General features: G+C 38.7%; 1 protein-coding gene across 2 annotated transcripts; it reads left to right on the top strand.

Annotated features, from left to right (window-relative positions):
• Positions 1 to 2,067: 2,067 nt before the first annotated feature.
• On the top strand, positions 2,068 to 17,848 carry LOC126475306 (longitudinals lacking protein, isoforms A/B/D/L-like). Of its 2 annotated transcripts, none has more exons than XM_050103079.1 (2): positions 2,068 to 3,028; positions 17,273 to 17,848. In XM_050103079.1, the coding sequence occupies exons 1-2, from the start codon at positions 2,908 to 2,910 to the stop codon at positions 17,515 to 17,517; spliced, it is 366 nt and encodes a 121-aa protein (XP_049959036.1). In that variant the 5' UTR covers positions 2,068 to 2,907; the 3' UTR covers positions 17,518 to 17,848. The 2 variants fall into 2 exon arrangements, 1 of the variants encoding a protein (XP_049959036.1); XR_007586699.1 differs by lacking the exon at positions 2,068 to 3,028 and adding an exon at positions 3,328 to 3,684.
• Positions 17,849 to 22,454: the final 4,606 nt, after the last annotated feature.

Raw genomic sequence — 22,454 nt, 5'->3', positions numbered from 1 at the left:
CTGTCTATGACGTTCAAATCACTGTTCTTGAAGTGTTGAAACCACTTACGACACATTCTTTCATTAATAGCATCCTTACCATACATACTTGAGAGCATTCAATGAGACTCGGCTGCTGTTTTCTTCATATTAAAACAAAACAGTAACCCCCCTCCCCCCACAAATGATGAGAATTAGGCTCGTAAACTGACATTTTCAATCGAGGACAACTTTATGATGCAGACACAAATCGGCTAATGTTTGAATGAGGTTATGTTGACCGAGGTCCAAGCTAACTGCCTGACGTCTGCGATCTGTATGCTTCGACCGCTACTTACCGTTGTCGCCACCTATCGGCAAACAGCGGAAGCAAAGTTGTACACTTTTTATAAAACCAGCTAGTACTCAGTGATCTTGAAATCTTCTTCTTTACAGTACATATCTTAAACTCCTGGTACAATGTGTTCATTGTTTTTAAAAATTCAGGCTAGATGCAGTAACAACATCTCTTGTACACCAAAGCTGTCAAGCCATGACTGATTTCACTTCACGGAGATGTCAACTGCCCTGTCTCCAACTCCTGAGGATTCCATAGACCAGTGTGTATCCCCTCAATGGGACGTCAGTGGATGGAGAAATCGCCTGCTGCAACAAGTTCCGCAATTCACCACAATATCCATGTTCACCACCGTGTGTCACAGATATACTGTGACCAGAAATTTGGGACACAGATGGCGGGTCGCAAACATCTTCTAAGTTAACTAGAAAATTCCTTTTAAAAACCTCAGACATCATTCGTTGGCTTGAAAGACCAAGGTTTAACATATCAGTTTAAGCCAAATTGATCTGTTACACCTCAATATACCATAATACAGGTTATCTTTACCGAGCAAGGTGGTGCAGTGGTAAACACACTGGACTTACATTCGGGAGGACCATGCTGATTTAGGTTTCCCGTGATTGCCCTAAATTGCTTCTGGCAAATAATATATCATATAGCATCAGTAGCACTATAATGTTCTTTGATGATGCTGTTGCCTACTGAAAAATATTGAGGTTGGATGATAGGAAGCAAATGCAAAAAGATTATGACAAAAATGTTCACTTGTTGTAATGAACACCAACTTGTTTTAAATGTGGATAATTATATGATAATGCCCAGAACAAAGAGAAAGAATCCAATAATATCCAGTTACAAAATTAGTGGTGAGCACCTGGAGCACACTGTGTTGTTCAGATATTTAGGGATAACATTGAGAAGTTGTATGAGATGCTTAGAACATGGAAATCTGTAGTTTGGATGGCAAAAGAAAGAGTTAGGTTAGTGGGAAGGGTTTTGGTGAAGTGTAAAGCTTTTGTAAATGAAATCAAATATCAGATGCTAGGAAAACAATTCTTGAGTACTACTCCAGCATTTAGAGCTGTGCTGTGAGGATCTTGTAACAGGTCAAGCAGTCTGTTTGAAACTATAAGAGAGAGGCGAGGGGACCTTAAACAGGAATTTTTTTTGGGTGAATTTAAAAAACTTGTTTTCGAGGAGTACCGTATAACTTTTCTGGTGCCATCCTTGTATATTTTGTTTTGGGTTAATGAGAATAAGATATTAGATGTGGGTATGTACAGAGCCATATAGCTAATCATTTTTCTGTCACTCAGTATGTTAATGTAATATGAAAGTTTTCGTTATTGGTGTGAAGAATTGTCTGCAGTCTGCAACACATTGCACAGTAGTTTGCAGTGTATGTAGATGTAACTACACTGTGTAGCTTTACTCATCTAATATTGCTTTTCTGTGATAATGGAAAATCCTTGGTGGAATATAAATGACTGGAGCAAATGTAACTCGCCCTATAGTTGAGGGACTGAGTGATCAATAGACACGTAAACAAGACTGAAAATGCTTCTGAGCTTTCGGACAGTGTCCCCCTTCAGAGCTAGCTCGTAAAGAATAATGGTCACCTGTACAGCTACAGTGTTGCGGCCAGTCAAGCTGTAGTGCCGGCACAGTGAGTTGGCTAGAAAAGTGTTGGGCACATTTAAAATGTATATATGTGTGTGTGTGTGTGTGTGGGGGGGGGGGGGGGGGGGAATGTATGCACACATTCTGTACTCTGTAACTTGATGAAGGTCATGTTTGAAGGCTAAGCAATGTTTTCAGCCTTGTTTATGTGCCTACTGACCACTCGGCGCCTCTGTGTGGTAGCTATTACCGTTACTCCTTCCATTATTTATTAATAATACTCTAAGAATATGGTTGTTTTCTTTAATTGTTTGTGTGTCTGATTAATGTCTTAGGCTGTAAAAATACTTAGTCAGATCCTAAAATACTTGTACATGTTTAGTCACGATGTGATCTGACTTCTTAACTGTTGAAATGTGAAGTCTACTCAACACAAGCGTCTGTTTTGTTTTCTTCTTACTCTTATGATCTTCATTTGTTTTTCATATCAGACTTCCTCCCTACATCCTCGCATTCTCTCTTAGATATTTCTGAATAGTTTTGCTTAGTTCAGAATATTCTATCATTTACTGGGTTATTACTTACCTGAAACTCTGGCGTTCTCAAAATGTTGCTGATCTCTGTTTTACATTTCCCCCCCTTCTACATATTTGCGACATGTTTTACTTTTTGCCTAAGTACCTTTTTTATAAAAAGAAAATAGTTGCCATTTTCTCTATTTCTGTATAATCTTTATTTTCAAGATGCTGGGTTGAGGCTCAATTCTTAGAGAAATTCTCAAAAGCTACAGTTTTGGCTTCCAACCTGATCAGTATTTACTGCTTGTCCATTTTCAGCCTAGATATTATTGGAAAGTGGAAAACAATTCAAGACTGTCACATCCTGTATAATTAGCATACTAGACTGGTATGTAAAGACCAACAGCATCCTGTAATTGTAGAACAAAATAATTGGCTGACTTACCCAAAATGCTTGTGGAATCTGCTTTGGCAAATATAACACTACCACAATCTTTTGCAGCAATCCTAGAATACATTCAGGAATTTTGTGCAGAAAAATTTGACATATCAGTAGCATGGAAATCTTTAAGTAAGTGTGTTTTATTGTATTAAGATTTTAAATTCATGGTGTGCAAAGTCTTTCAGGTATGTTGAAAAGAAGGAAAAATGTTGCAGACCAACAGACCTGATTATCTTTGTTGTATAATGTAAAAATGATCCTACACTGTTATAATGTAAAAATGATCCTACACTGTGTCCTTTTTTGTTTTCTGTTTTCATATTAAAAAGCTTTTAATACTGTATTGAAATGCCTCTGTAAGAATTATTGTAAGTGGCACATAGTCTTTTGCAAGAAACCAAGATAATACTGTATTTTCAGATTCTGCATTAATAAAGTGCCATTGAGAAAAGTACGTGTGCTAGGGTGCTATACATGTAGTGCTTGCAGTAAATCTTATTTATGTTGCAGCAACCTTTATCAACATGTGAATTTCAGAAGGAAAGAATCAGAATTTACATCTTCCACTGTCCACACTGAGTTAAATACAAAGACTACTTACCACGTATATTTTTATGGGCCTTGTGGCAGACAGAATATATGTAAATTATGATGTGGGTTACATTGATAAGTGTGTTCCAGGACACAACAGAGAGAATTCATTGAATGTTATATGACTTGAAACTTAGATTTACATGGAGCTGATGCTCTTATGTATGCATCATTACAAGACTGACTAGTTCATAGTAAGTATAGTGTAGACAGAACTGTGATAGATGTTGTGTTGTGTAAGCACATGTGTCGTGTCTTCTCCAGGTGCGAACACACTATTTTGACTTGTTCACAAAGGCACTTCACATGCTAAGACAGTAAATGCTATATAAAATTGTTTTTGTGTTCTTTACATAATAAGCTACAAGTTGATGTCAGTTGATTTCATATTCGGCATCAAACATGACAAGAATACCAATGCAATGATAGTTTCTGTGGAAAGGACACTAATTTTCTTCCTCATGCTTCCCCAACCTGAGCTTGTTCTCCAGCTAATCATCAACAAGGTGTAAAATTCAAATTTTCCTCCCTTTAGGAAAGCCAGACTTACTGCATTGAAGGAGCTGCATCTTTGAAATTAAAGGTAATGGGAAGCTATGAGTATGGAGTCAAAGGAGTTAGCTTACAGGTTTTGAAAGGCATCTAGAGATGCCACTTTGTTTGTACCTTGAGTGTTTTGGGTACATAGTCAGAGTGAACAAGTGCACTAGTCTGGTCTAGGTCAGAGTAATTTGGACCAATGAAAAATGATTTAAGATTTTAGAAGATTTGCACTCTCAAGTGTCTATGAGAGATACCTTTTAGGGCCCTTATCAAATCAACCATATGTATTCCCTAGAGTTTTGTTTCCTGCATTATTCAACTCTTTATGCAGGACAAAGCACTTGACATCAACCAGGCCTCTTCCATTCTGCCTCAAGAGGTACCAGATATGTGGGGCAAATTAGTTTATTAAATTTTTAACAGCATTAAACAAGGAAATATTCCCTGTAAAGTTCTGTTTGTTTATGACATAATAACTTTTCATAACACAGTCATAACGGTTTTTTGCTCACAGTCGCCATCTGTAGAGGCTACAATAGGATAAAATAAACAAAAGCTTGTATTAAGACCTCAAGGCAAGTAAATATATTTTTACTATATTTCTTGTGAGTTAAGTAATATGCAATTGATATAAACGTGGGTCATATCAGTGGGTGGTATTGATCCTCATGCTATTTGATTGCAGTTTGCTTGAATCAAGGTTGAACTAATAAAATTATTTTTACTTGGTTGAAAGTCTTAATATAAGCTTTTTTATTTTTGGAGTTCCAACATTGCATTGTCAATATCGTATCCCACTTATTCTAGTGTACAGTTTTGTGTGTCCCTTACACGTGCAAGTCTTTGGGCACAATTTTTTTTATCATTGTCGCAACACAATTATAATTGTGTCATAAAAAAAGAGATTGTTAAAAAATATAGAACTTTAAAATGAGTCAGTCACTGATCTCCTTAAGTGGAATGCCATTTCTTTTTCCAAAGATATTCTGAGCACCACTTGTAGTGCATCCCCTGTTGTAGGCCTGGAAACCCCTGAAAGATGTAATAGGGTGCCCCCTCTGTCCCCTTCTAACAGTTGTGGTGCTGGTCAATAGACGAAGACAGCGTTCCCATGTACTGGCTGCACACAGTAATGCATTAGTGTTTGTAACGGCAGTTGGTATTCATCAGTGCTAATACATGGTATTAATACTAGGAATAAGAACTATGTTCATAAAGACCCAAAAGCACTTACCTTGGTCCAAAAAGGGGTCCAATATTCAGGAACACACATTTTCAATAAATTGCCAGAAACCATTAAAAACTTGGTTTCAGATAAAGCACAGTTTAAACAGAGTTAGAAAGACTTTTTGATTGGCAACTCCTCCTACTCTATAGATGAATATCTTAACAGAGACTGTTAAGCCAGCTTAAATAAAAATGCCTGTTAGTTTTCAGTTTTGACACCATGTCAAAGATTAGGTATTTTGTGTACGATAAATTTATTAATAGTGCATAACGATGTTTCATTCTGACAGCGTGTTAATTCTGTAAATATTAGCTGCATTGTATTCACATGTTTCGACAATCTTGTGACAGATGATCAGGGTAGTAAGTATTATATTCAAACGTTTTATGTTATTCTTTCTGACATGTTCCACACCCACGAGAATCATCTCATTTTTTGGGTCGATGGAACGAAAACTGAATCTAATCTAAGCTAATGTAATCTAATTCTGACTATTTTGTGAAACAGTTTTCTTGCTTTTCCTGTCATCTCTCCGATACATTCATTAAATGATAATTTCTGGCCAATATATACTCCAATATAACTAGTTATTTGCTTTTAAATATATCAGCGTCATTTATAGCCTATTACAGAAGACGCTCACAATGTCGATCATTATAGCAATTGCATATTTTCAGTTAGAGTTTTGAATAATTCATTGGAGCTGATTTATCATGTCCTCTATCAATTTGTTTTTCCTAAAGTTGGACTGATTTGGATTAAGGTGTAGGAATTCCCATGTGTGCCTGTAGGATGCACAGGAGCTGTTCCTGAGCCTTAACTAGGGTATTTAAAAGGCATATTGACATTTGGGTCTGAGTTAATATTATCTACAGATTTCTTAAGTATAACTGTGCTCTCAGTTTTCCAAGCTGCATGCACCTGTCCCAGTTGTAAGGCTCCATTTATTACTTCATTAAGTATGGGGTTGTCTTTGGTGATACCTTTGGGTTTCAGCATAGATACCATCAGGTCTGTATGATTTTTTTATGTTTTAGTGTAGCAATTGCAAGTGTAACCTCTTCGTTTGCAAAGGAGCAGGTCGCAATCCCTCTTGTGTGTTCCCTGATCAGCTCTAAGCACAGACACTTGTGTTCTTGAGAGTCAGTTTGTTGGTCATCATCAAGCAGAAGTTTAAACTACATATATTCTTCTGTTCACCATCACTGCATCGTCATGCTGGCACTGTGTGTGTGTGTGTGTGTGTGTGTGTGTGTGTGTGTGTGTGTGTGTGTGTGTGTGTGCGTAGTTCTTATCCAATTGCTCAGCAGTTCGTAGGAAACCCCTGGATATTGTGTCGGTATATCGTCAGACTAATATTGTTTTTCTCCTGGTCAGTGAAGGTATCTGGTCTCTTGCCTTACTGTTCCTATATTGTTCTAGTCTGATTTCTCTGTCTCTTGCAGTTAATTCTTTTCAGTGCAGTTAATATTTGTCTCACGTCTTTTAAGTCTCTGCCCCCTGGGATTTTTTGTTTACATGTGGCATTGGTCCATAGCATTACATCTTGGGCTTTTTGTATAGCATCAGTAAGTACATGAATTTTGAACTCTACGCTTCCATGTACGTTGCCGTGATGAAACTGCTCAATTCTGTCTCTAAATTTGGGCAAGTTTGCTCTAGGTAGCAGGAGGCATCAATCTGTCTTTTATTATGTGTCCATCTGTGTCTACCGATTATGTGCATTGCATTGTGGTCACTTAGTGTCGTATTTGATAGTATTTCTCACATTTTTCTTTGGTCGAGCAAGCAATAAAGGAAACAAAAGAAACATTTGGAGTAGGTATTAAAATCCATGGAGAAGAAATAAAAACTTTGAGGTTCGCTGATGACATTGTAATTCTGTCAGAGACAGCAAAGGACATGGAAGAGCAGTTGAACGGAATGGACAGTGTCTTGAAAGGAGGATATAAGATGAACATCAACAAAAGCAAAATGAGGATGATGGAATGTAGTCGAATTAAGTCGGGTGATGCTGAGGGAATTAGATTAGGATATGAGATAGTTAAAGTAGTAAAGGAGTTTTGCTATTTGGGGAGCAAAGTAACTGATGATGGTCGAAGTAGAGAGGATATAAAATGTAGACTGGCAATGGCAAGGAAAACGTTTCTGAAGAAGAGAAATTTTTTAACATCGAGTGTAGATTTAAGTGTCAGGAAGTCGTTTCTGAAAGTACTTGTATGGAGTGTAGCCATGCATGGAAGTGAAACATGGATGATAAATAGTTTGGACAAGAAGAGCATAGAAGCTTTTCAAATGTGGTTCTACAGAAGAATGCTGAAGATTAGATGGGTAGATCACATAACTAATGAGGAGGTATTGAATAGAATTGGGGAGAAGAGGAGTTTGTGGCACAACTTGACAAGAAGAAGGGACCGGTTGGTAGGACATGTTCTGAGGCATCAAGGGATCACAAATTTAGCATTGGAGGGCAGCGTGGAGGGTAAAAATCTTAGAGGGAGACCAAGAGATGAATACACTAAGCAGATTCAGAAGGATATAGGTTGCAGTAGGTACTGGGAGATGAAGAAGCTTGCACAGGATAGAGTAGCATGGAGAGCTGCATCAAACCAGTCTCAGGACTCTACAATTATATGTTAGCAGTAGCCCCTCTTTGTTCACAGTGAATAAGTATAATTCATCAAGTAGCGTGTTTATCTTGTGGCTTCTGCTGTCAGTTAGAGTGCCAGAGCCTGAAGTAGGCATTAATATTAGCTATTATGGCTTTTTTTTTTTTTCACCCTAATTGCCATTTGGTCTGTTTTTCCAGTCAGAGGGAAGTGATTCATTCTTTGAATGACTGTTTCTTATGATATGCCTCTGTGCTGTTTGTTACATGCCTGTAGGCTCTAATTCGCCGAGTCATTGATGTGTGACTATTTCAATGCAATGTCTGGATTTAGAGTCTCCATGTTCAGTGCTGGAATATGTTTTGTATCAGAAATTAGTGTTTTTGTGTTGTGCGTGAGAGTGTTCTGCATGAACTTTGTGTCAGCATGTGAGGGATCAAATACAAGGGCTTCTTCATTGAGAGCTGTATCTCTTTGTTTGTGCCTGTCATATTGGTCTGAGTGTTAGCACTGGTAGGCTGTGGTCCAGGTGCATGGGCTGTCTCACTGGAGATTTGCATTTGATGTATCTCGCAGGATAGTGTCACCCTGCAGGTGAAGTATACCGCCCGAGGCGAAGGGCACCGATAAAGCATATAACTTGCTTTTACTTCCGTATCTGCTCGGCCGATGTATGAAATGTCGGTACTCCTAAAGCCTCTCTAGGGATATGTTAAATTTCAGTAATGCATATTTCTTCTTTTGTTTTTCACATATTTTGTTTCTTATTTTGCTTTTCGCATGTTTCTGAATATACTCCTCATATAGTGCAAGTTTCAAAGTTTTTGTAAAAGAGTGCAAGATATCTCAGACAGAATGATCTTCTCCATGCCAAACAGCATCGAGTCTGAAAACAGTGGTCATACTAAACCCAACTTGCACTTTCCTCACATGAGATCGAGAAAACTACGATCGAGGTAGTCAGATGGATGCGGCATTACTTGACTTTCAAAAAGCATTTGAGTCGGTTTATTAACAAGAGTACGACTGTATGGGACATCAAACAAAATTTGTGGGTGCACCGATTTCCTGGTTTGAAGAATCCAGAATATTGTCTTGCATGGAGTTGTCGACAGAAGTAGAAGTAACATCAAGTGTGGTCCAGAGAGGTGAACTGGGATCTTTGCTGTTTGTGTTCTATATCAGTGACCTGGTGGACAATGTTATTGGTAAACTCACTCTTTTGCAAAAGGTGCAGTTGTTTGTAAGGGAGTACTGTCTGAAGAAAGGTGCACAAGTATCCAATATTTATAAGATTTGAAAGTGGTGCAAAGATTGTCACAAAATGCAAAAAGGTGACTACTCTGTTAGTGAGTCATAGTTGGAATCAGTCAACTCTTACAAATATCTGAGTGTAATACTTGGTGAGCGTATTAAATGGAATGATCACATAAACTTAGTCATAGCAAAAGCAGGGTGCAGACTTTGGTTCGTTGAGAGAATACAGAGAAAATGCCGACAGTCTAAAGTGGAGATTGCTTATAAAACACTTGTGCATCACAATTTAGAATATTGCTCAAGTATGTGAGATATATACCATATAGGAATAACTGGGGATATTAAATGTGTACAAACATGAGCAGCATGCATGTTCACAGGTTTGTTTGCCTCTCTGGAGACTGTCACAGAAATCGAATGTTCACAGGTTTGTTTGCCTCTGTGGAGACTGTCACAGAAATCCTGAGTGACTTAAATTGGTAGATGCTTGAAGGTAGATACCAATTACCCTATGATAATCTATTTAAAAAAAATTTCAAGAACGGATATCAACCCAATGGTATCAAACGACGAGTTGTAGTCGCTTGCAATTGCTATAAGATTATGCGACAAGCTCAGCTCAAAAATGCACCCTTTGCTATACGAATGCAAGGAGATCAATATCTAACAAAAAAATTGCTCTTAAATGCATTGTAAAAAGAAGCACAGACTTTGTGTGTCACATGGAAAGAAAAAACCTCTTACCTCTTCAGGGCCAATGTTATACAGCACATATTAAAGAGTTCACAGCTACCTGAGAACTCTGTTCATTTTGTAATGCCCCAACTGAGGAGAAAAAATATTTCACAAAAATGTGTGTTGCATGCTTCTCAAAACGTGAAAGCATATGACACTAAAAATGTTGTGTTGCTCTACATTCAGCTAACTGTTTTGAGATCTACCATACCCAACAATCATACTGTCTGATATGTATAACAAACGTACTAGCCGATATGTGCTAAATCTAATTTTGCGGCAACAGGGTGACAAACTGCCTGTTGGCTTCTGTCTTGTTTTCTTCAACCGACATTGTTTGATTAATTTTTCTGACGCTTCACCAGCACAAGTGGCTTGCATTGTCAAAGCTTCACCTTCCACTGCTCTCAGTGGACTGGAGTCGAACTTGCGGCCGCAGATAATATGTACTTGGCACGCCAATGTCCGAGGGCTTTTCTGTGTTTATTTCCGTTGTGGTTCTCCCATTGCTGCCTGCAACAGCCATTCACTGCAGCACGGGAACCGTGGATTCGTTCACCTAGAGGCTTTCTTTTTTCTTGCTGAAGCTATGCTGTATTTCTACAGCTGCTATGAACAAGTGGATGTGATAGCTCTGCTCTACAGCAAGAACTTCTGTGTCAGCAAATTTTTCTACGTACTGGGTCTCACACGGTGCATGCTCCACCGTGACTGATTACTCCACCTGCCCCAGCCTGCAATGCTGCTTATGTTCGGTGATCCTGGCACGGACTGATCATCCAGTCATTCCAGCATAGACTTTTCTGCATGTACACGGTATACATCTTATTCCTGACACTGCAGGTGGATCCCTTTTCTCCCTTGCCCGTCTGAGACATTCTTTTATCTTCTTTGTTGGTTTTAAATAGTCTTATTTTGTTGTTCACCAAAGTGCTTTGTTTGGCTCTCATGGGGACTTTGCTGTTTTGAGCTCTACCATACCCAACAATCGTGCTAGCTGATGTGAAATGTAATTGGATAGATAAAAAAAAAATCTACTCACCAAGTGGCAGCAGGAGAACACACACATAAAAAACGATTTTGTGTGTGCAAGATTTTGTAGTCAGTGGCCCCCTCTTCTGGCAGAAGGATTGAAGGGGGCGTAAGATGTGTGAAGGGAAAAGACTAGAGAGGTTTAGGAAAAGGGATAGAATGTGTAGAAGTCATCCAGGACCCCGGATCAGGGGAGACTTACTGGACGGGTGAGAAGGAAACACTGATTCTTGAACAACCAATGTTTCCTTCTCATTCTGTTTGGTGAATCTCCCCTGACCCAAAGCTGACTCTTCCAAACTCTATCCCTTTTCCTAAACCTCTCCAGTATGTTTCCTTCACCACTCTTCCTTCACCTTCAGCCCTTCTGCTGGAAGGAGGAGTCACTGGCTCTGTGAGCTTGCGCAAGTAAAACCTTTTGTGTGTGTGTGTGTGTGTGTGTGTGTGTGTATATGTGTGTGTGTGTGTGTTTTCTCCTGCTGCTGCCCGGGGAGCAGATTTTTTTACACTGTCCAGGTTATCTGGATACTTCCCACTAACACCAACCTATCAGAACTCCGTAGATGGGAACTTGCCCTTCAGTATATCCTCTCTTCCCGTTACCCACGAGGCCTCAACCTCCGCTAATTTCAAGTTGTCGCCGCTCATATCTCACCTGTCATTCAACAACATCTTTGCCTCTGTACTTCCCCCTTGACTGACATCTCTGCCCAAACTCTTTGCCTTTACAAATGTCTGCTTGTGTCTGTATATGTGCGGATGGATATGTGTGTGTGTGTGTGTGTGTGTGTGTGTGTGTGCGCGTGTGTATACTTGTCCTTTTTTCCCCCTAAGGTAAGTCTCCGCTCCCGGGATGGGAATGACTCCTTACCCTCTCCCTGAAAACCCGCACCCTTTCATCTTTCCCTCTCCTTCCCTCTTTCCTGATGAAGCAACCGTGGGTTGCGAAAGCTTAAATTTTGTGTGTGTGTGTGTGTGTGTGTGTGTGTGTGTGTGTGTGTGTCAACCTGCCAGCGCTTTCGTTTGGTAAGTTACATCATCTTTGTTTTTAGATATATTTTTCCCACGTGGAATGTTTCCCTCTATTATATTCATATCATCAATTATATTTCAGATTTATTAAATCTGATTTCACAGCAACCATTAGGGTATTTAGATATGAACTTATTGGGTTAAGTGAAGAATCTAGAGACACACCTCAGCCCCAAGGTCCTATTCCTGAAGGGTCTGCAAAGACAAGATTAGTCTAATTACAGTGCACAGAGAGGTAATTGAGCAGCCATTCCTCTCATACTCAATGTGTAATTAGAACAGGAGGACACCCTTGTATGTGGTGCAATACTTAGGATCCACTTCACAGTGGCTTGCAGAATATGTAGATGTAGTAACGGGCTCATCCATTTCGGTTTGTACTTCACATAAGCTGTGTTAGTCTGATTTGAGGTGTCTGTGCTTGTCGATGAACATTAAAGTCACACAGAAAATTCACGTTTACTTCAGTAGTTCCATTATTGCCAATGTCAAGTGAGTTGTGTTATTGAAAGATGTATGTAGCAATAAAAAATACAGGAGTTGTAAAATATGGATAGTGTGAGATGACATCTTCGTTCTGGCAACATTATGTTCCTGAGCTACCCAGATCAGTTTAATTGAAATGTGTGTTCTACGTCCAACATAAATTAATAATGCTGGCCTCTATGAGCCAATATTTTTTAAAAAGCCATCTGCACATCAGTTGAAAAATAGCATTGTCTCCTTCCAGACATATTCCGTTACTAGCATTGAGTCTGTGTAAGCACCTTTCTGGCAATCCAGTTAAAAGCATTGTGTACTTTCCTCTAAATATTCTAAGCATTCGGTGTAATTTCATCATCAGCTTGACACAGTGAGACTGTAGTATTTTCTTGCTCAGAATAACTAGTCCTACAGTTGCTCAGTTTCATCTGTTCGTGACTTGGAAATAATTAAAGCATTGTCTTGAAAGGAGGATATAAGATGAACATCAACAAAAGCAAAACGAGGATAATAGAATGTAGTCGAATTAAATCGGGTGATGCTGAGGGTATTAGATTAGAAAATGAGACTCTTAAAGTAGTAAATGAGTTTTGCTATTTGGGGAGCAAAATAACTGATGATGGTCGAAGTAGAGTGGATACAAAATATAGACTGGCAATGGCAAGGAAAACGTTTCTGAAGAAGAGAAATTTGTTAACATCGAGTATAGATTTAAGTGTCAGGAAGTCGTTTCTGAAAGTACTTGTATGGAGTGTAGCCATGTATGGAAGTGAAACATGGACGATAAATAGTTTGGACAAGAAGAGAATAGAAGCTTTCGAAATGTGGTGCTACAGAAGAATGCTGAAGATTAGATGGGTAGATCACATAACTAATGAGGAAGTATTGAATAGAATTGGAGAGAAGAGAAATTTGTGGCACAACTTGACTAGAAGAAGGGATCGGTTGGTAGGGCATATTCTGAGGCATCAAGGCATCGCCAGTTTAGTATTGGAGGGCAGCGCAGAGGGTAAAAATCATACTAAACAAGATTCAGAAGGATGTAGGTTGCAGTAGGTACGGGGAGATGAAGCAGCTTGCACAGGATAGAGTAGCATGGAAAGCTGCATCAAACCATTCTCTGGACTGAAGACCACAACAACAACCTAGGATACTTCCATTCGCTTAGGACATATGGCATCATATTTTGGGGTAACCAGTCACGAGCAAACAAAGTCTTTATTGCACAGAAAACAGTCATCAGAATTATGGCTAGAGTGCACCCGAGATGCTTTTGCAGAAACTTATTCAAACAGCTCGATATCCTCACCATGGTACATTTTTTTCACTTATGTGCTTTGTGAACAATAATCATACAATTTACAAAAACAAACGGTCAATACCATGATCATGATACAAGAAGTAAACATGATCTTCACAAAAATATAAAAAAAATCTAAGCTTGGTACAGAAAGGAGTGCATTATTCAAGCATAAAAGTATACAATAAACTTCCATTCATGTTAAATCAGTCATTGAGGATATAACTAGATTCAAAGAACAGTTGAAACTTTATCTCTTGATTAGTTCTTTCTATTCTTCACAGGAATTTTTTGACAGTGTTTAAAAATTAATACAATGTGTTTAATTTTAACCATTCACATAAGAACTCAGAATGTATCAATTGATGACGGAGTGCTTTTTATATGTATTAGAATGTAAGACTTATAATTTGTTTATGTAATGATTATTACTACTATTATCTGTGTCATTATTTAAACACTTTAACCTCATGTATCTGTTTATATATGATTTAGTTTGTAAGCCTCTTGACCATTTAAATATGGTTGTTATTGTAATAATCTGATACGTTCTACACCGTAACGATACACTCGCATCAAGGATCTATAGAACACGAAAATAAATAAACAATCAATAATAAATGGAGACTTACTGAGCTATGTGGAATCAATTTTATCTCCCACTGCACCACATTATTATGGAGGAAATCAGTTGAAAACTTAACACCCTAGCTGTGTTTGACAAATGCTTGTGAATAAGATTCAGTGTATTGTTTCACAAAACTAAAATACTTAATTCATTCTAGAAACATAGCAGGAATTAAATACCCACCCATGCCACCATCTTTCCTTTTCTCACTTTTTACTGCCAAACTCCAGATCATCATCAATTTCAGGCCACTCATTTCTCTATCCTGCATCACACATACCCTCCTGCAAGTATCATCTTATTGAACCCATCATGTTCTCATCTCAGCCAAAAATTCATCCATAACTTGTAACAATAATGATATTTTGCCATGTGTTATCCATTGCAGACAAGATTACACATTGACAGAGTCATTGCAATGCACAATGAGCCCTCTCTACCAACTAAGTGTATTGAATTTATCAATATCATGTGCAGGTGGTACTAAACCAACTGCTGAAAAGTTATTACTACTGTTGCATTGAATATATTGTCATTTCAGTTTTATCTTTTTTATGCTGTTTTAATGGCAACAGCTCCATAGATATTTGCCTGTTGTTACTTATAACGTGTCAACACAACCCCACAATTCATCTACATTTTGATTCCATAAAATGCTAAACATGTTTAATATATAAAACTTTTTAACATTAACTGAATTTTCTGTCAGTGCTTGGCAGACTGTTATCATCTTTAATGTTGTAAAACTTTTGTTACTCCAAAGATAATTGTGTATTAAATATGTCTCTGAAGTGAAGGAGGCTTACATGTCATTATCTTGAGAAAGAATGCTTTCTGAGATTGACATGACATTATTCACTCCAGAATGGTTCAAGTTGTATACCGAGTGAGGTGGTGCAGTGGTTAGCACACTGGACTCGCATTCGGGAGGACGATGGTTCAATCCCGTCTCCAGCCATCCTGTATTAGGTTTTCCGTGATTTCCCTAAATCGCTTCAGGCAAATGCCGGGATGGTTCCTCTGAAAGGGCACGGCCGATTTCCTTCCCAATCCTTCCCTAACCCGAGCATGAGCTCCGTCTCTAATGACCTCGTTGTCGACGGGACGTTAAACACTAAACACCACCACCGCCAAGTTTTATAACAAGAGAAATTTATGAAGCCCTCACTACCATGTCCAAAATGAGGGTTTTGATCCCAAAGGATGCTAAGTGATTCATACCCTTTAATTAATAAATTTATTTGGCTGGTGAGAAACTTTACCAAGAAAGGGGTAGGGGAATCTTTAGTATTGTCTTTCAATCAGTTGTGAATGGTGTTAATTTTCTCATGAAATGGTTAATAATTAGTACAAGTTGAGTGCTGTAGGCTTTGCTAACATGAACAAATTTGAGTGGTATAAATTTATCAATTGTGTTGTCAGTGATCAACATGAGTGTTTACTTTTAAGATCTGCATCAGCTGTAAAACCTGTAGCTTTCTGATAAAAAAATTGTCATAGATTGGAATGTGATGTCAGTCACTCGGAGGACAGTTAAGATGGATAGTTATAATCAAATCCTCATTTGAATTCATCCCCCCCCCCCCCACCTCCCCCCATCCCATTGAGACGATGATACCAACAAAGGTAGCAATGCACTCAAAAGAAGATATGTCTTCAGTCAGATCATTGATACACAGTTTGCAAATAATCATTGGCTCTATATAGAGGATTATGTTTCAAGATATCTTGATACAGGGTGACAATTATTGAACTATACAAAACAAAATCATCATAACTTGTGTACGGTTTTCATTAAGATGTTCAAACTGCATGGTTGGCTGTGAGGCAGGGGAATTAGTATGTTGGTTTAGTGACAAAGCCCACTTTCCTGTGGATGGGTTCATCAATAAGCAAACTTGGCACATTGGGGGGGACTGCGTGATGCGCAATGTCCAGTCAGAGAATAATCGGTACAATATTCCTTGGTGGCATGGTTGCTACTCGAAAGTTCCTGAACATTTTGGAAGATGATTATATCCCCATTATCCAAAAGTGGCCCTGATTTCAACAAGATGTGGTTCATGCGAGACGGTCCTCAACCCCATCGAAGCAGGAGAGTGTTTGATGTGCTGGAGGAACACGTTGGGGACTGCATTCTGGCTCAGGGGTAGCAAGAGCATACTGGCATGGGCATCGATTGACTGCCATATTTTCTGGATCTGAACACATGTGACTCCTTTTTGTGAGGCTATGTTAAAGACACGGTGTACAGCAATAACCCCAAAACCATTGCTGAGCTGTAAACAGCCGTTCAGGAGGTCATCGACAGCATCGATGTCCCAGCACTTCAGCGGGTCATGCAAAATTTTGGTATTCATCTGCGCTACATCATCGCCAATGATGGCAGGCATGTCAAACTTGTCATACCCTAAATCTGAATATCTGTAGTTATGTTTACATGTTGAATGAAGTGTGTGCATGCTGTAGTTTGCAACTAGTTTACATTTTTTAAATTTTTCATTTCAATTATATTCACTCTGTATCTTCTCAATAAAATGTGTTACTGTTACTAATATACTTTTTGTAAAAAATAATTGCTTTGTTCTCAGTATATAAATAATAAAGCTGTCATATGACACTTACTTAATGTGCAACATTCGTATCTGGCAGGCACTATCTTTATAAGCAGCTTATATTTTTGGTGAATGTTTTTGTACCTGGTTTCATGTACAAATTTAGCTGGCACTCACAGTGTTGAAGTTATGTAATTTTATTCAGTAAATGCCTCGTAATACTTGATTATCATAATTACTAGATGTTAATTTCATTTTTCTCGTGAGTCCCAAATTCATAGTCATGTCTTGTTCACTTTATGATTCTAATAATTCAGCAAGAAACAGTAATCCATACCATATTGTTTGTCGTTAATAGCTGATCTGCCCTTTTTTTCCAGGCACTGCATATGCAAGAAACCACTGGATACAACCAGGTCACTATCCGTGCAATGTCTGTGGTAAATCATATCGTTACTACAGCAGTCTTTATCGGCACACTGCATTTGAATGTGGCAAAGAGCCACAGTTTGCTTGTCCTAAATGTCCATACAGAGCAAAGCAAAGGGGTACACTTCGGAATCACATTTTAATGCGACATCAGCGTAAAGTTCACCTTTCATCCACACAGCTGGATAACAGTTAAATAGTGTAAATGATTTTAGGAGCATTAATATAGTGAGTTTGTGCAATTTTTTTAATACATGTAACAGAAAGCTGTGAAAAATGTATCGTTCTGTGTGTCAGTGTATTTCTTGTAATGCCAAGCTGTGTTAGTTCCTTCTTTATAAATTCAAGGAAAAATATTTTCGAGAAGAAATGGCTGGCATAATAACCTGGTGGAGATTGAATTAGTCATCTGCTTTGCACATCTGGACAAAAGTAATTGTTAAAGATAACACCATGTGTTGGACATGATTCTGTGTAACTCAAACTGACCAGAGAAGAGTGTGTGTCTTCATTTCAATTATATTATTAATAAACTGGCATCTGTGCATCTAATGCCACTCAGATTGAAGAAATGTTGTTGCACATATCTTTATTGTTCATACATGCACATTCTGTGTTGCTGAGAAATCAGATAACACCCCCTCCCCTCCTCCTTCTCAGTTTAAAAACATTGCTACTCATCACGTAGAAGATGTGTTGAGTGTCAGACAGGCATAACAAAGAACAGTACTAGAAGTACAAAGTCGTTTCTCCTCTAAAGTTGAACTCTCACACATACACACTACGACATGAACCATTGTGTCTGCAATGGAAGACACGAGGCCATGAACTGAGGGAAGAACTGCTTTTGCAGCGTGTGGAAATAGCATTCACCGGTTGCCGTAGCATCGAAGAAGAACGAACCGCTGATTTCGTGGATTGACATCGCAACCCACATGCACACTTTCTCCCCGTTGGTGTCTTTTCATATGGATTATTCTCGGAGGTTCACGTGCCCCAAATCGAACCTCCTGTTTGTTCACAGCACCGTTCACGTAAAAATAAGCTTCGTCAGGAAACCGTGGGTTGTGTAGCACTGCCTCTCGATCTCACTAGATTGCCCACCTCAAAGACAGCAGCATCCGCTCATTATCTCTCGCAGTAATCTTATGCGCCACAGTCATCTTTTACGTATAGAAATGAAGGTCGGATAGAATAATTCTGTGTACAGATTGGCGTGAAATTCCCACCTCGGCACTGGCCCTTCTTGTTGATTTACTCAGACTACGAGTCAGAGCCACTCAGACTGCTTCAGTGTTTTGCGGCGAACGTACGTTACGTGCATGTGGCTGCTGACACTCCAAAACAGATCCAGTACCTTCAAATTTTTTATGTAATCTGCGTATTGCGTGTGGACTGCGAGCCCACTGTGTGCCGAAATGAGCACGCAACCTTCTCTGTGTCAGTGCAACGCTGTTTGTCGCTGTGAACAGTAACACCATCTTTGTCTTTTGTGCGAAGGTCAACCGTCCTTTGTCCGCCATTGCGGCAAACTTAAATGGCAGACTCACGACAGAACCGATGAACGCGCTATGACATCTGGTGTAATTTCAATGAATTGTATGGAGTTGAGTGCACAATATGAAAGCTATTACCCTGATAGTATATTTGTAGTATCAAAATTCAATCGGATGACTTATCGTGCACCACCTTGTCTTTGCATTTGCCATAGAATACAGATATCTGGCAAACATTATCAACTACATTATTTTCAGATTCACAAAAAAGATTTTTTGCAGCACCCTCAGGAAACTGCCAAGAGGTAACAATGAATTAGTACATTCGTCAAATTGCTGTGGAGAAAAAAAAAAAAACAATACAGAAAACTGATAAGTACACCAGTTTTATAAAAAAGACTTCTTGCAGTATACCGTGACCTGAATGTGAAAATATGTAATTGCTAGACAAGTGTTTGGGCATATAGCACATCACCAGTGACATAAACTGTAAGTGTTGGATACCAAATGATGTGTGTATCAAGTTTGAAATCTTTGTGATGTTAAAATTGATATGGATCTTTGTGGTACACAGGTTGTTGTGTGTACATTTTATAGCCACCAAATACTAAACAACCGTAATACTTGCTCATGTTGGACACTACTGTCACAGGATGAAAACAGCTATAACACGTGCACACAACTGTGTGTACTAAGAGATCCACATCTATTTTGACATCAGAAAGATTACATACTTGACACACGTTATTTGATACAGACGTACAAAATGTCCACTCCTGATGATAGTCTATATGTTAGTGGTGGAAAAAACTGACTGGTTAAAACTGATACCGTAGTTCTGAATAATCAATATTTTTCAGTATTTGTTCGATCATGGTTATAACAGTTCTTTTCTTTCATTTTTGCTAATAACTGTGGCATAAACTGGCTCATCAATTTGCCATAGCAGCAGTGCTAAAATTTTTGGTTTTTAAATAAAACATTTTTTAAATGAGTGAGTAACGTTTATTTGTAAAATTCCCATTGCCTTAAGAAACTAGCAGCAAACACATGACATGAGAATCAGTACAGCATTGCAGAGACAGTAATGCACCAGCTGCCATGTGGCATGGCCCAAGATGGTGCAAGACTACATGTAGTGTGCAAGACTACCTCCTACGTGCTCCATAAAGCATTTTCTCGGTGCCGTCCTTGCACGTCAGTTGTATTGCGCAAGGTTCTATCCCAAGTTTGGAACCACTCTACAAAGTGCGGAAGCACTGAAGTACAGTGCTCCATTTGCCTTAAAAGATTAAAAACAGGATGACCCAACAAACTTGCAACAGCATGAAAGGTGAAAACATCCACAATGAACCTTAGAAGAGAAGTTAATTTTGATTGATGTACCTACAATTTCATTGATGTGCTAAAAACTCGGGACAATAACTGAACCCTTCATTTTATGGTTGTTTCAGGGTGACAAATTGACACCATCCAAAAGTGATGATGCAGAGAAATCATCAGCTTGTGACTTCCGACTCACACTGTTGTCATGCCCATCTCCTTCACCTTTGCCATCTTTGCGGGAGTCATGAGACCAATTTCTGCTGCAGTCTGAATCCTAAATCAGTTGTGATTCCTACTCCTTCACCTTCATTAGAATTTTGCTCATGGTCCTAGTTTATTATTTGAAGTAATAGAAATAAAAAAAAAAAAGGTTCCCCCCCCCCCCCCCAAGAGCCATTTATTATGAGCGGTTTTGACACTGGAGTTAAACTGGAGCTTAAAAGAACCAGTGTAACCATAGACTGGTAATTTCATCGATAACCAGCTTCCCTACTATATACCCGCATCCCAGTCTGGCCATGAAATATTTGTACATTCAGCTCATCGTGAACAGTAATATATCTTTTACAAATACTTACAAGCTGCAGAGCACCAAACATACAAGATCATCACACTATTAGTAGTATTTTAAATAATGCTCATTTTAAACAGCTTAAATTTGTAATTCTACCCACTTAACTAAGCTTTAAACAGTACAGGTTTCATCATAACCACACTAAATAATACATTAACTGTATAAGAAGTGACTCTTCCAGCTATAATGAATCTCTGACAACATACCTTCTATTTAATAAGGTTAATATGGTTCATTCGTTCAACAGTTTTCCATTTAATGATGTTTCTGTAGAATGTCATGTACTCATCGCGGACATACTGCAGGAGCTCGATGGTGTATCTACTTTGTAGTCATATCACTGAGGTTTCATCACCGTAGCATTTCTATCTTGCCAGGGATGTTACTCTTCCTGCTAAGGAGGTGAGTCTGAAGTCTTTTAGCCTGTTGCTGAAGTCTCAAGTTTTTACAACACCTGGAATCAAGCTGTCGTGTTCAAACATATAATAATTATAAATTTGAAATGGCACCCACATTTCTTTTGGAACTCCATGGCCATACAGTGCTATAGAACAGGTATTTCTTTTTATGAATCAGACTTACACAACCACTTTTCAACTTCTTGCATTTAGTGCAAACATGAACCTATCAAATCTCAAGAAACAGTGTTCATAAAATAGTTATAATAAGCCTGATGTGACAGGTTTGATTCTGAATGTAGTTGTTTGGAACGTGTGTGAGTGATTCTCGTGTTTGTGTTCTTGAATGGCCCATTTGAATAATGTGCTGTCATAACTTAAGATGATTATAAATGCTGAGCTACTTGTTCACATACTTCTGCAGGTGTAGCTGTAGTTCTATAATTTACATTGTTCCGCTCATCTGTTGTTAGGTACATCTACAACTTTCAGTACTGATGTTAGTCTTTGCATTTCTTTTGATACTGCAAGGTGAATGCAAAACTTTATTACACCTTTGAACTTTTGTAACCTCTTTCTTGGTACAGTAAATTACTGAAAATGTTCTGGGTATTGACTCTTCTTCTTAGTTTGGCTTTTGTCTTTTAAATGATACTCATTGAACCAAAGCATGAAGATAAGCATTGCTAGTTTTTACTTCCAAATTTGACAGTATTATGAAAAGGATAGATAGCTACTCATCATATAGTGAAGGTGCTAAGTTGCAGATAGGCACAACAGAAAGACTGCTAAATAAGTAAGCTTTCAGCCAAAAGGCTTCCTTCTGAATTAGGTTACGTAGACACACTCACACACATTCATGCAAACACAACTCCCACACAAATGAGCTGCTTTTGCTGGTCGTGTGTGGGTTGCAATTGTGTGTGTGTGTGTGTGTGTGTGTGTTTTGGTGCGCTTGCGCACACTTGTGGTCTAATTCAGAAGAAGGCCTTTTGACCAAAAGCTTATTACTTATTTAACAGTCTTTTTGTTGTACCTGTCTCCAGCTCAACATTTCCACTATGTGGTGAGTTGAGTAGCCATCTATACGACGTGCTATCCAAAATTTTCGGGACTGGTGCTGCCATCTGTTGAAAACCTTACCTTTGGACTAATGGTCACCATCACCCTCGAAGTAGTTCCCATCCGCATCTACACACCACTCCCAGCGCTTCTGCCACAGGTCGGACGTTTTCTGGAAGTCCTGTTCTTTGAGGGTGTTTATCACCGCCATCAATGCTTCTTGAATCCTCTCTAGAGTGTCGAACTGACGGCCTTTCAGTTTCAGTTATGGGAATAG

Source organism: Schistocerca serialis, chromosome 4 (assembly GCF_023864345.2).
Source record: "Schistocerca serialis cubense isolate TAMUIC-IGC-003099 chromosome 4, iqSchSeri2.2, whole genome shotgun sequence".
Taxonomy (NCBI): Eukaryota; Metazoa; Arthropoda; class Insecta; order Orthoptera; family Acrididae; genus Schistocerca; species Schistocerca serialis.
Note: the sequence above shows the minus strand (reverse complement) of the source record. Positions and strands in the feature narration are given on the sequence as shown.

Coding starts and splice junctions, on each gene's coding strand:
- LOC126475306 (XM_050103079.1), top strand. CDS start 2,908: ATGCTTGTGGAATCTGCTTTGGCAAATATAACACTACCACAATCTTTT. Junction 3,029..17,272: donor AGTAGCATGGAAATCTTTAA/GTAAGTGTGTTT, acceptor CTTTTTTTCCAG/GCACTGCATATGCAAGAAAC.